This window comes from Mandrillus leucophaeus, unplaced genomic scaffold (assembly GCF_000951045.1).
Source record: "Mandrillus leucophaeus isolate KB7577 unplaced genomic scaffold, Mleu.le_1.0 Scaffold213, whole genome shotgun sequence".
Taxonomy (NCBI): domain Eukaryota; kingdom Metazoa; phylum Chordata; class Mammalia; order Primates; family Cercopithecidae; genus Mandrillus; species Mandrillus leucophaeus.
In genome coordinates this window covers 1,180,655-1,193,882 of record NW_012102177.1, presented here as the reverse complement: position 1 = coordinate 1,193,882, position 13,228 = coordinate 1,180,655, and the positions used below count along the sequence as shown (strand labels likewise).

At 37.3% G+C, this 13,228-nt stretch overlaps 1 protein-coding gene across 2 annotated transcripts in view; it reads left to right on the top strand.

Annotated features, from left to right (window-relative positions):
- Nucleotides 1–13,228, top strand: part of IWS1 (IWS1 homolog (S. cerevisiae)) — an 87,300-nt gene that overhangs the window by 37,919 nt on the left and 36,153 nt on the right. For both annotated transcript variants that reach the window (XM_011980486.1, XM_011980487.1), the window contains exons 3-9: nt 101–1,169; nt 2,251–2,440; nt 2,956–3,013; nt 7,307–7,404; nt 9,380–9,530; nt 10,578–10,660; nt 12,132–12,261. In XM_011980486.1, the coding sequence (XP_011835876.1) occupies nt 101–1,169; nt 2,251–2,440; nt 2,956–3,013; nt 7,307–7,404; nt 9,380–9,530; nt 10,578–10,660; nt 12,132–12,261 (1,779 nt within the window). The remainder of the gene's footprint in view (nt 1–100; nt 1,170–2,250; nt 2,441–2,955; nt 3,014–7,306; nt 7,405–9,379; nt 9,531–10,577; nt 10,661–12,131; nt 12,262–13,228) is intronic.

The following is a 13,228-nucleotide window of genomic DNA, read 5'->3' as shown; positions in this document are numbered from 1 at the left end:
AAAAAAAAAAAAAAAATCAGTGAAAAAATTTAATGTTTTACTACTAAAGGGTTTTTTGTTTGTTTACACTTTCCTAATTTTTTTTCACTTAATTTTTCAGAATGAACCTAGTGATCGAGAAGATGGCCTCACCAAAGGACATCATGTGACAGACTCTGAGAATGATGAGCCCATAAATCTTAATGCTAGTGACTCTGAAAGTGAGGAGCTTCACAGGCAAAAGGACAGCGACTCTGAATCTGAGGAACGTGCAGAGCCTCCCGCAAGCGATTCTGAAAATGAGGATGTCAATCAGCATGGGAGCGACTCTGAGAGTGAAGAGACCAGGAAATTACCTGGGAGTGACTCTGAAAATGAGGAGCTTCTTAATGGGCATGCAAGTGACTCAGAAAATGAAGATGTTGGGAAGCACCCCGCCAGTGATTCTGAGATTGAGGAGCTCCAGAAGAGTCCTGCTAGTGACTCTGAAACAGAAGATGCTCTAAAACCTCAAATCAGTGACTCTGAGAGTGAGGAACCCCCAAGGCACCAAGCCAGTGACTCCGAAAATGAGGAGCCTCCCAAACCTCAAATGAGTGATTCTGAAAGTGAGGAGCTTCCTAAACCTCAGGTCAGTGATTCGGAAAGTGAGGAACCCCCCAGGCACCAGGCCAGTGACTCTGAAAACGAGGAGCTTCCCAAACCTCGTATCAGTGACTCCGAAAGTGAGGACCCTCCGAGGCACCAGGCCAGTGACTCAGAAAATGAAGAGCTTCCCAAACCCCGAATCAGTGATTCGGAAAGTGAGGATCCCCCAAGGAACCAGGCCAGTGATTCTGAAAACGAGGAGCTACCCAAACCCCGAGTCAGTGACTCTGAGAGTGAGGGGCCTCGGAAGGGACCTGCCAGTGACTCAGAAACTGAGGATGCATCCAGACACAAACAGAAGCCAGAGTCAGATGATGACAGCGACAGGGAGAATAAGGGAGAGGATACAGAAATGCAGAATGACTCCTTCCACTCAGACAGCCATACGGACAGAAAAAAGTTTCACAGTTCTGATAGTGAGGAAGAAGAACCCAAAAAGCAAAAACTGGACAGTGATGAAGATGAGAAAGAGGGCGAGGAGGAGAAAGTAGCGAAGAGAAAGGCGGCGGTGCTTTCCGATAGTGAAGATGGAGAGAAAGCATGTAAGGAACTACCTCGGGCTGTTTATCAGTGGCTTTGTTCATTGTGTGAGCTTGTAACTGTGGAACGGTGTATCCTCTTGGTATGTCAGACCTGTAGTCTGTTATTCAGCTTAATATTCTGAAATATCACTAGGACACTCATTTCCCCTGGTTATCATTAGCTAAGCTTAATAGTAAATTTCCTTTGAGTTCTGTTAGCATGTATTAATCTCTGACTGCCTCAAAGTGATAAACCACATGTCAATAGGAATATAAAATACTCAGACTTTTTTGTTTTAAACTGGAAGAGGTAATGTTTCAAAGAAAAATGTTTACATGAAAACCCCTAACTGTATTCAGTGTGAGCTGCGGGTCTCTTTGACACTTAGTTCGCTAGATCCCATCCAATCAGTAACTGAGCTCCCACAGGTACGTCTTTTCATTTGTTAAACCTTGTTGAATATTCAGATACAGGGAAACTTTGAGGGGATTCCATTTAGAGACACCATCTCTCCCCGGAGTGTTTCAGTCTCCGCCGCTACCTAAGACTCCATTTTCACAGATAGTAAATTTTACTTGTTTACTTTTTTATGAAACTCATCTTTGGAAAAGACATATTTCATTATAACCCAACAGTTCTTATAGAAGGAAAAGGTACCAGACATGTTGCCGATTTGTTAAGGAAGATGGGAAATTTGAAACTGACCAGCAATGATAGAGGAACGTGGAGACTATTCCTAGAAAGAAATATGTAGTCCTTGTTAGTTCAGTTACTACTAGGCAGCATAGAAAGGATGCCAATTTTGCCCGTCAATCTGGTTTTAATTTTCTCGATTCCCCAAAAGGAAAGGTGACTGCTTTTATATTGATGATATCTTTCTTCATCTTTTGGCCACTTTTTCTTAAGTAAAATAACAGGAAATTTGTAAGATGACTCTAAATGAGCCATTTAGTTATTTTAAAAATTCTAAACCATGTGTCAGGAGGCCCTTTGATTGATTTTTTTTTTTTTGCCGCATACTGCCATTTTAAAGCATCTATTATGCTTGGTAATACAATGACCATGATAAAATAAAATTAATGATGATTTTCTTTTCAACAGCAGCAAAGAAGAGCCGTGTTGTCTCTGATGCAGATGACTCTGACAGTGATGCTGTATCAGACAAGTCAGGCAAAAGAGAGAAGACCATAGCATCTGACAGTGAGGAAGAAGCTGGGAAAGAATTGTCTGATAAGAAAAATGAAGAGAAGGATCTGTTTGGGAGTGACAGTGAGTCAGGCAATGAAGAAGAGTAAGTGACAGTGTAACATGAGTTTTCTGGGGTTCTTAACTAGGCAGTACAGAGGGGTCTGTGTTGTAATACAATATGTCCTGCCTAATTGCATGTCTTTGGGGATTTAGTATTTTAGTTCCTGAACTGAACACACTACAATGTGGGTGAATCTCAGAATTCATCTCAGAATTAACATGTGAAGTGAAAGAAAGCAAAGAGGACATATGTGATTCCATTGACATGAAGTTCAGTAGGCGAAATTTATCTGTGGTGTTGGAAGTCACGGTGGCAGTTGTCTCTAGGATGTGGAAATTCAGGGACCAGCTAGAAGGGGCCATGAGAGAACTTTCTGGGGAGGCTACATGAGTGTATCGGGTGCTGGTTACATGAGTGTATACGTTTGTTAAAACTCATTGAACTGGACACTGAAGAGCTGCACATTTTACTGTATGTAAATTCTATTTTTTAGAAAATGGTTCCTATGCAAATGAGAAGAAAGCAAATGAATGTTTTTATATTTGTCTACTTTCTAGAAATCTTATTGCAGACATATTTGGAGAATCTGGTGATGAAGAGGAAGAAGAATTTACAGTAAGTATAAGATGGAAATATTTCCTCCTTGGCTGTGCTTTTTTTGTTGTTTTTATGGCAGTGATGTAATTATAAATTAATAAGTAGGATGTATTCAAGAGAAAAACATCTTTGCGATGTATTCAGGAGAAAAATCTAGAAGAGGGATTCAGGAAGTAAAATGAGCGGGTATATACAAAGGCATAAAAGGAAGCTAGTGGGCAAAATTGAATTAAGGGGGAAGGGACACATTGAGACAAAGGCACTTAATAATGCTAAAGGGCAAGATTCACAGTAATTGGGGAACTTCCGATTTTCACAACGGCATTCTGGGTGATTGGGCTAACCCTTCTGCCAAGCACAACTAGAAAAGCTAGACAAAATATATAGAAATCTGCTCATTATCTAGGAACAAAGTAGCAAAGAATTACTAAGCCAAGAGAAACCTAAAGTGGTAACTCAGTGTTTAGAAGTGCTTTTTCTGTGGGGGTGTTTACCTGTCAGGCCAAGAGGCTACTCATATTTTTGACAGCCTCAAGGCTTGGGTACAAAATTCAGAGTTCGGGGCCTATTGAGGTTAGGGGACTTTGTAAACCCCATACTCTGGATTGAGACTTCAGAGAGCAGCACCACTGGGTTCAGGGGGAAGTAAAATAGCCTTTGCTCAGATTTTAGGCCATCTTTGAATCTTCTGGCAGACTAGAGAACCTCAGTCTCAGAAATAAGATGACAGTGATTTAAGTTTTTCATATATACAGTACAATATACAAAAATAACATTAAAAGGAAACTAGTAATGACAGACAATAGAAATAGACTTAGAGCCCTAGATATAGGAATTTTAGATATCACCTTAAATATGTTCAGGGAGATAAGAAACAAGATTAAAGATGTCAGAGCAAACAATTTAAAAAGGAGAAGGCAAATTTGGAAAAGAACCAAGTAGAAATTTAGAACTATAAAAATACAGTAACTGAAATTAAAAACTTGGTGGACAGGTAGGTGCAAGTAGCTGGTAGTCCCAGTTACTCGGCGGGTAACTGGGAGGGTAGTTGGAGCCCAGAAGTTCGAAACCAGCCAGGGCAAAATAGTGAGGTCCTGTTTGAAAAGAAAAACGGGGCGGGAGGGAAGAAAAAAAACAGAAAACTTAGTGGTTGAGTTTAACAACAGATTAGACATACTTGAAAAGAAAATTAGTGAACTGGAAGATAGGTTAGAAGGAGGGATCTAGAATAAAGCTTTGAAATATACTGTTATAGAAGAAAGTAAAAGACATGGACTATATATGAAAAGTTTTCACAAAAATTAGAATAATGAAAGGAGAGGGAAAATTACATGTATAGCAGAAGCAGTGTTTTAAAAAGAAATGATACCTAAACCATAGATTCTAGAAGTTCTACACATTGCAAGGAAGATAAACAAAAAGAAATCTACACCTAACTACATCATAATAAAACTGCAAGAAACCAACGAAAATAGGAAAGTGTAAAAGCCACAGGAAAAAAAATACATTCAGAAAAGTAACGATTAGACTAACAGCTGACTTCACAACAGAAACAATAGAATCTACTAATGGCAAACCTAGAATTTCGTTAAATTTAGCCAAAATACTTTCCAGGAATGAAGATGAAATAAGGAGGGAATTAATTAACAATGTACCAGCTGAAGGAAATACAGAAGGAAAGAAATGCAAGAAAGAATGATCTCAGATGGAAGGTTAGAGATGCAGGAGGGAGAAAAGAGCAACAAAAGTATGTGTATAAGTCTAAATGAGTATTGACTATACAAAATGAAATGTGTTTAATGTGGAATATATATAAAATGAAAACATGACAGCAGTGAATTGGGAGCATACATGGAATTGAAGTGCTTTCAGGCCTTTGCGAATGTCTATGAACGTACATTAGTAAACTGATAAGTTAGGGTGCGTGTTGTAGTCTCTAGAGTGACCACTAAAAAGACTAAAATGGAATGCGTAATTTCTAAACTAATAGAGGGGGGAGAAAATGGAACAACTAGAGCTAATCAGTCGAAAATGAGCAGGAAAGGAAAAGAACGATAGGACAAGGGACAGTTAGAAAGTAGAAAGTATTACATGGTAAAACAGATTTAAATTTTGATAATATCAGAAATTAAATTAAATGTAAATACTGAATGTTCCAGTTAAAGGACAACAATTGCCAGACAGGATCTTAAAAACCAGCCAAATACTGTTTTCAAGAGATTTGTCTGAAACAGAAGGTAAAGCTGAAAATAAAGGTACATGAAAAGGGACTTCATGTAAACATGGACCAAAAGAAAACTGGTGTGGTATCTATAATATTTTAAAAGAGGGAGGTAGACATTAAGGTAAAAAAAAAAGTACTTGAGATAAGGAGGTCACTTTATATCGATAAAAAGATTTTAAAATTGTTTGCACCTAATAACACGACTTTATATATATATGCACACATAAAAATCAAAAATTGATAGAACTGAAAAGAGAAATGGACAAATCCATAATCTAAGAGAAATGTAACTGACAGAGGAAGCAGACCAAAAAAAACAGGGACGAGTCTCTGTATAATCCAGATATAATCATTTTTGGCAGTTATGAATGTTAAAAATACCTTTCATTTTGTTACTTCTTTTTCACTTTCTTAATGGAGTCTTTTTTTAAAAATTTTTTTAACTTTTAAATTTTTTTAGACTATCTTAAATTCATTCCTTTAACATGGAGTCTTCTGATGAACAAAAGTGCTTAATTTTAACATAGGATCAAATTTACCAATCTTTTTCTTTATGGTGAAAACTGAATTCTGCCTAAGAATTTTTCCTGTCCCCAAGGTCATGAAGATACAAGTTATCTTCTAGAAGCTTGATTATTCAGTCTTTCACATTTAATTGTATAATTCACCTAAAATTGGTTTCGTATGTGATATGAGGTAAAAGTTAAGATTTTTTTCCTTATTTGGAGTATCCAGTTGACCCAGCACCATTTATTGAAAAGATCATCCTTTCCTACTATTCTGTAGTGCCATCTTTGTCATATATCAAGTGTCTGTATATATTTTCCAATCTGTTTGCCACTCAGAAACTTAAAGCCTGCTTACATAGTTCTTGGGTTAAAAAAGCAATACTTATTTTTAACCAATGCAATAGAGAGTGAAGGTAGATGAATTTAGAATCAAATTCAGGACAATAGTGAAATAAGAAAGTAAACCTAAGGAAAATATAAAGGAAGAATTGATTCAACAAATGTTTCAGAGACTGCTTGGACACTGCCTTCATGGAGCTCATACTTAGTTAAGCACCGTATTGTAAGAATAAGGTATACTTACCTATTTTGGAGACTTAACATCAACTTGGTTATAGTTTCAGTTCAGTGAGAAAAACAATATACTAGGTGAACCACTGAGAAAGCCTCTAAGTGTAACACAAAAGGTAGACGCCATAAAGAAAAGACTGGCCATTTCATTTACATAAAAATGAAAAGTTATGCCTGGCAAATATTAGCATCAACAAAAACTGTACAAATGTGGGGATTGTACAGTTCTTGTCACTTGTAGAGGGCTATATCTAATTTTCAAAGAGATTTTACATAGTGATAAAAAGATGAACAGTCCAGCAAAAAATGCGCATAGGATATTCAGAGTTCACAGGGAAAGAATGACACATGGCTTTGTAAACGTGAAAAAATGCCCAACGTTACCCCCATAGTAAGAAAATGCAAATAAAACTACCCTGAGATTTGTTTTTCCGTCCAGAGATTGGTGGATATCAATGTTTGATAGCCTGCTATAGTAGTGAGGACGTAGGGGAACAGGAGTCCTCATGCTTGCTGACAAGATAATTGGTATAACCTCTATGGAATACAGTTTGGCAAGTATTTCGCAATTTCAAATATGTAAAACTAAATGTGACTAGGCAAATAAGTGAACAAATCATAGTTACAGCCATATTGTGAAATAGTCTAAAGCCTTGAAAAAAATGACAAGACTTAATACTGACATGCATTGGCCTCTAGATTCTTTTCTTAAATTTGGAACATGCAGAGCATTATCCGTACCCACTCTGAATAGTATGCTTCCATTTGTATAATAAGAGAGGATGCGAAGTATGTGTAGAAGTGCTTATATAAACGTACATTGTTTCTGGAAGGAAACGCAAGAAACCTAGTAACACTAGTGGCTGGAGAGGGACCTTTTGTTATGTACCTTTTGATATCTATTGAATTTTTGTTCTTTGTGAATGAATTAATTTAAAAATGCAAAATACTAAGAACACTTAATACAGAAGAAAATCTGTAAGGAGGTTGTGATAATTTTGCATTTAGGGTTTTAACCAAGAGGATCTGGAAGAAGAAAAAAGTGAAACACAGGTAAAAGAAGCAGAAGATTCAGATTCTGATGATAACATAAAGAGAGGAAAACAGTAAGTTTGTTTTTAAGGAATTTGTTAAAGAGAAGTTAAAAAATCAAGGTAGAGACTATTACATTTTCATTTTGGTTCCCGTTTAAGTTTAGGAGTGGATCTATTCCTGTTTTTCTCCATTTACGGTGTTGTCAGTGAATTACCTGCTGTTGTTACTTGTTTTCATTTAGCCTGTGCTTAGATGTCTTTCTTTGTGGAATTGTATTTATATGGCACCAGACTTAATTTATGGTTCACCAAATAAACTCTTATGAAAAATAACCTAATTTTAAAAATATCTTTTTGAGAGAAAAGCTGATTTTATGGGGCAGGGGAAGTAAGTCTAACATCTTAACTACAAAATATTACTTGACCATATTTAACTTACTTTTGTTGAGCTAGTTGGAATCTATGTTCAGAAAAATCTGATATCTTAAAAGATGTTATACAGTAATAGAAGGATTAGTTACTCTTTCCAGTTGTAAAGATGTTTTTAAAAAGTAGTTTCATTTTGAATTCCTAGCAGCATGCAGTAATTAAACCGAATGAGTCTGGTAGTACTTCTGGAAATTGAATTGATATGATAGTGGCAGAGAATAACTTCCTCTTTTTTAAGTGGAATGATTCTGAAGAAAGCCATAAAGGTTTGAGGCACTTAGCAAGCCTATAGATTTCCATGTGTATCTCTCATTATGTTTTGAGAGTTATACTTCTTATCACTGAAAAGCGGCAGCTTATTTTTCATTTTTTCTGCTCATGATGTATAAGACAACAGCGTTCAGATAATGAACACCTTCCTAGTCCAAGAAAGGGCAGTGCCACTAAAGCTGAATGAGTCCCCTCAGTTGGAACTTAAAATGTACTTTCTCAAACTGATAGATGCAAGTGTGGATATACTGCATGAGAAGTTCCGGGCTTTTAGTGATTTACATGTGTATATATATGACAGGGTAGTACAGGAATTGAACATAAAGTCTAGGATCAACTGTTCTTTTAATAGCAAGTTGTAAGTACAGTCATGCGTCGCTTAACAGGATATATTCTGAAAAATGTGTCATTAGGTGATTTTGCTGTTGTATGAACATCATAGTATTATACAAACCTACATGGTATTGCCTACTACCCACCTCGGCTGTATGGTAAAGCCTATTGCTCCTAGGGTACAAACCTGTGCAGCATGTTACTGTACTGAATGCTGTAGGCAGTGGTAACACAATGGTATTTGTGTATCTAAACATAGAAAAGGTACAGTTAAAATACAGTATAGTTGGGCGTGGTGGCTTATGCCTGTAATCTCAACATTTTGGGAGGCTGAGGCAGGAGGATCACTTGAGGCCAGGAGTTCAATACAAACCTGGGTGACACATAGTGAGTCCCTGTCTCTACAAAACATTTAAAAAATTAACCAGGCATGGTGGTATGGGCCTGTAGTCTCAGCTATTCAGGAGGCTAAGGTAGAAGGATGAGCCCAGGCGTTTGAGGCTACGGTAAACTAGGATTGTGCCACTGCACTCCAGCCTGGGTGACAGAGCAACACCCCAACTCTTTAGAGCGTGTGTGTGTGTGTGTGTGTGTGTGTGTGTATGTGTGTGTGAGATAAAATATGGTACACCTGTTTAAGGTACTTGCTATGAATGAAAGCAGGACTGGAATTTGGTCTGGGTGAGTGGTGAGTGAATGTGAAGGCCTGGGACATTACTGTACACTACTATAGGCTTTATAAACACTGTACACTTAGGCTACACTAAATTTACAAAAAATATTTTTTTTCTTCAATAAAAAGTTAACCTTAGCTTACTGGATGGCCACCGTCGTATTCGCAGTTCGTCATTGACCGAAACATCGTTATGCGGCGCATGACTGTACTTGCACTTTTAAAAGAAGGTAGCACTTCATTGAGTTAGAATTAAGAAATTTGGTGTTATTAATTGTGGTGAAAGTAAATGTGTATTTAAAAGACAACTTGTATTTCACTTGCTTTTGTTTACTGATTTAGTATGGACTTTCTGTCGGATTTTGAGATGATGTTGCAGCGAAAAAAGAGCATGAGTGGCAAGCGCAGGCGAAACCGTGATGGTGGCACCTTTATTAGTGACGCAGACGACGTCGTGAGCGCCATGATCGTCAAGATGAACGAAGCTGCTGAGGTGAGTTGTGTTGTTTCTAGGTTCACCTTTTCCTCCCACTGAGTTTATTGGATGCCCTTTTTTTGATGCTTAACCCTTAAATGACAGTTAAGATGCTTTGCTTTTTGTAATAAAGCATTTACTGTTCTAAATTTTAATCATGGAACTATTTTAATTTTTTAGTCACGTGTTTAGAAAAAGTGAAAAGATGAAATATTCAGTCAAATGAAACGTTTTAGGTGAATGGCTTTGCTAGTTTCATGGGGCATGGTTTTATTCTCAGATTTGGCTAGTTCACCACAAAATTTAGTTTCTTCATATATTAAAGGTGTTACAAATTCATGTGTTGTTCTCTTGCTCCTGATCAAGACATGGCTTCTTCCATTGCATTGTAAAAATCTGCTCAACTTATAAAAATTGGCCCAGTAGTATGTTTAAAAAACAAGTTCAGATCTTTTGGAGACACTTACTGAGAGTTCAGCAGTGGATTCAATGATCTGTGTCTAGCATTTCTTTCAAAACAATTCAAGAATGGAGGAAAGTAGCTAAAAGAAGACTAGCCGTGTGTATTTAATTGTTGAAATGTATGCAACAGGCATATTATTCTACATTCTGTATTTGTAGACTTTGAAATTTTTCATAATTTAAAAAAAATAGAAAAAACTGCCCAAGTAAATACTGAAACTCTTCTTTGATATAGTATATTCCAATATCATATAACCTCACACCTGGAAAATTGTCCCTAATATCATAAACCAAAATTTCCCAGTTGTAATTTGTACCTTTAATGAACTCTGAAAACTTGACAGTCATGCTAATATTCTAACTTAAAATGGTTTCTCTCAACTTGTAGTTGTTAAAGGCAATTCTAATAGTTTTGTGGGTTTGACTGACATAGATACAGAGCTTGGTGCTCTGCAAAAGATCCATTCTTAAGTTACTCTTTCTTGTAGGAAAAATTGTTTCTTTGAAAAACTGTTACTTTATTTTAAGGTTCAGAATTACAGTGAATTCAATATTAACAATGAGTACTGTTTTAAAAAAAAATCTTTGTTTTTTTCTGAATAGGAAGACAGACAGTTGAACAATCAAAAAAAGCCGGCACTGAAAAAATTAACTTTACTGCCTACTGTAGTTATGCACCTTAAGAAGTAAGTGTTTTGTTTTCTTTAAAATGTCTTTTTCCTTTTCATGGAATGATAATTCAAATGATGTACTGGTGTTCTAGGAATACTAAATAATGATAGCCTTCTATCAGTTCACAGAAAGATAATGAATAAAATTTCCTAAATTATATTTCTTCATAAACTTTTATTAAACCTTGATGCCTGGTGCAAACAGAACAAATAAAAAATTGATACTAATGAAAGAAAAACTTGGAAACTACTAATTTTGTGTGTTTTTGTTTTTGTTTTTTGGTAGAGACAGGATCTTGCTATGTTGCCCAGGCTTGTCTTGAACTCACTGGGCTTAAGTAATCCTCCCACCTCATCCTCCCAAAGTGCTGGAATTACAGACATGAGCCACTGCACCTGGCCCCTAATTTTGTTCTTTATAGACAGTTTTTGGTCTGGTAAAATTACATTTGTTTTCTCCGTGTGATGGAAAACAGTAAATCTTGGAGACCCTACCTGAAGGCTGCATTGTCCAAGGCTTATATGACTCTAATGGGTCACAATTATTGGTCCTTCTGAAGTAATGATGCCCTTTTTGAGTAGATCCTTGTTTCTAACTTTTTTCGTTGATTTGCTTTTTTTTTTTTTTTTTTTTTTTTTAAATTAGGGACAGGATCTTGCTGTGTTGCCCAGGCTGGTCTCGAACTCCTGGGCTCAGGCGATCTTCCCGTCTCTACACCCGAAAGTCAAAGTACTGGAATGGGATTACAGGTGTGAGCCACCACGGTAGGCCCCGATTTGCTCATATTTCTGAGCAACCTTGCTTTCCCTTTGAACTAAGCCATAGCCTGCTTTTGATGACTGAGGAAATGTATTGGTGCATCAGTGAGCCACCACCAGCATGGCCTAGAGCGTCTGTAACTAGAAAATTTCTCCCTGTGTTCTAACAGGGAAAACTCTCTGTGGCGGGTTTTATGTATATAATGTCTTGTTTTCTGTTAACATAACTGATTCTAGTACATAAAATGGAATTTAAGTATTATTTTATTGAGGGTGTTTTTTGTTTGTTTGTTTGTTTTTTGTCCTGCCAGTAGAGTGCTAGTCTCATTGGTGTCCTGCAGAGAACAGCAATTCTGGGTTCACCACCATGTACAATTTTTCAATAATCACTATTTCGATAGATTGAACGTTATTTTTTTTTTAGTTGAAATGATTGGAGTTAATTGTTCTTACTGTCTGTACCATTCATATCAGCATTAATTTATGTAACTTGAGTTTGTTTTGTTTTCAGCAAATCATTTTTTGTCAGGTATATGCGTTTCTGGAAGATAAGAACTAAATGTCACACTGCTTTTGAAACCAGAATGGTGTTCAGTAAATACCAAATTTATATGAATAACTTTTTTAAAGCAGTTTTTAGAAACATCACTAACTATGTAAGAAAAGTCAGAAGATACAGTAGAACCAAGGTTCGCGGAATTTTTAAAAATTCCTCTTATGACTGCAGGCAGGACCTTAAAGAAACATTCATTGACAGTGGTGTGATGTCTGCCATCAAAGAGTGGCTCTCACCCCTACCAGACCGGAGCTTGCCCGCACTCAAGATCCGGGAGGAGCTGCTGAAGATCCTGCAAGAGGTTAGAGGCACATCATCTGACTGTTCTTCATTAATTATCTATTGTGGTCTGTGTGGTCATAACCTGTGTAGTTTACAGTGTTTGTGTATGTTCTCTCTGCTACAGCCTGCCCGAAGAGGGGTTGGAAAGAAGAAACATATCTAGTAAAATGAGCGTGAAAGGGAAGACCTTATAAAACTTCATATAACTATTGCATTGAAGGGAAAAGATCTTAGAGCAGCTGTGATGTGTCTGAGAAGAGTAGCACAGTAGTGGGCAAGTTCTGGGGAGACGTGACGTAGAATGAACACCAAATTCAGAGTCATAGGAACCTGCATTTGAATCTTGAGCTGGGCCACCTTACGTAGTTGTGACACCTTGGGTAAGCTATTTAAGTTCTGAAGCAATTCCCAAGGAGCCTCCTATGCCACGCACTGTGCCAGGTGCTTTATATATGTATTGGTTCGTTTCTTCCTCACAGTAAACTGACAAGGTAGGTGTAGTATTTCCATTTTACAGATGAGGGAATTAGATTCAGAGAAGTTAAATGACTTGTCAAGGTCACATAGCTAGAAGGTGGCTGTGTTTGGGTTCAGTCTTAGGTCTGTTGGATTCTGAGGCCTGTGCTGGCTCCTGTATTAAACTGCTAACCTCTAAGTATGCTTAGTTCATACTTTCTCACATTGTTAGGTTTTACTTCAACTCAGCTGTAATACTGAACTCTCACCGTTTTTTTTGGTTTGTTTTTGTTTTGTTTTGTTTTGTTTTTGAGACGGAGTTTCGCTTCTGGTGCCCAGGCTGGAGTACAGTGGCACGATCTCGGCTCACTTCAACCTCTGCCTCCTAGGTTCAAGCGATTCTCCTGCCTCAGCCTCCCAAGTAGGTGGGATTACAGGCAGCCACCACCACACCTGGCCACTTTTTGTATTTTTAGTAGAGATGGGGTTTCACCACATGTTGGCCAGGCTGGTCTTGAACTCCTGACCTC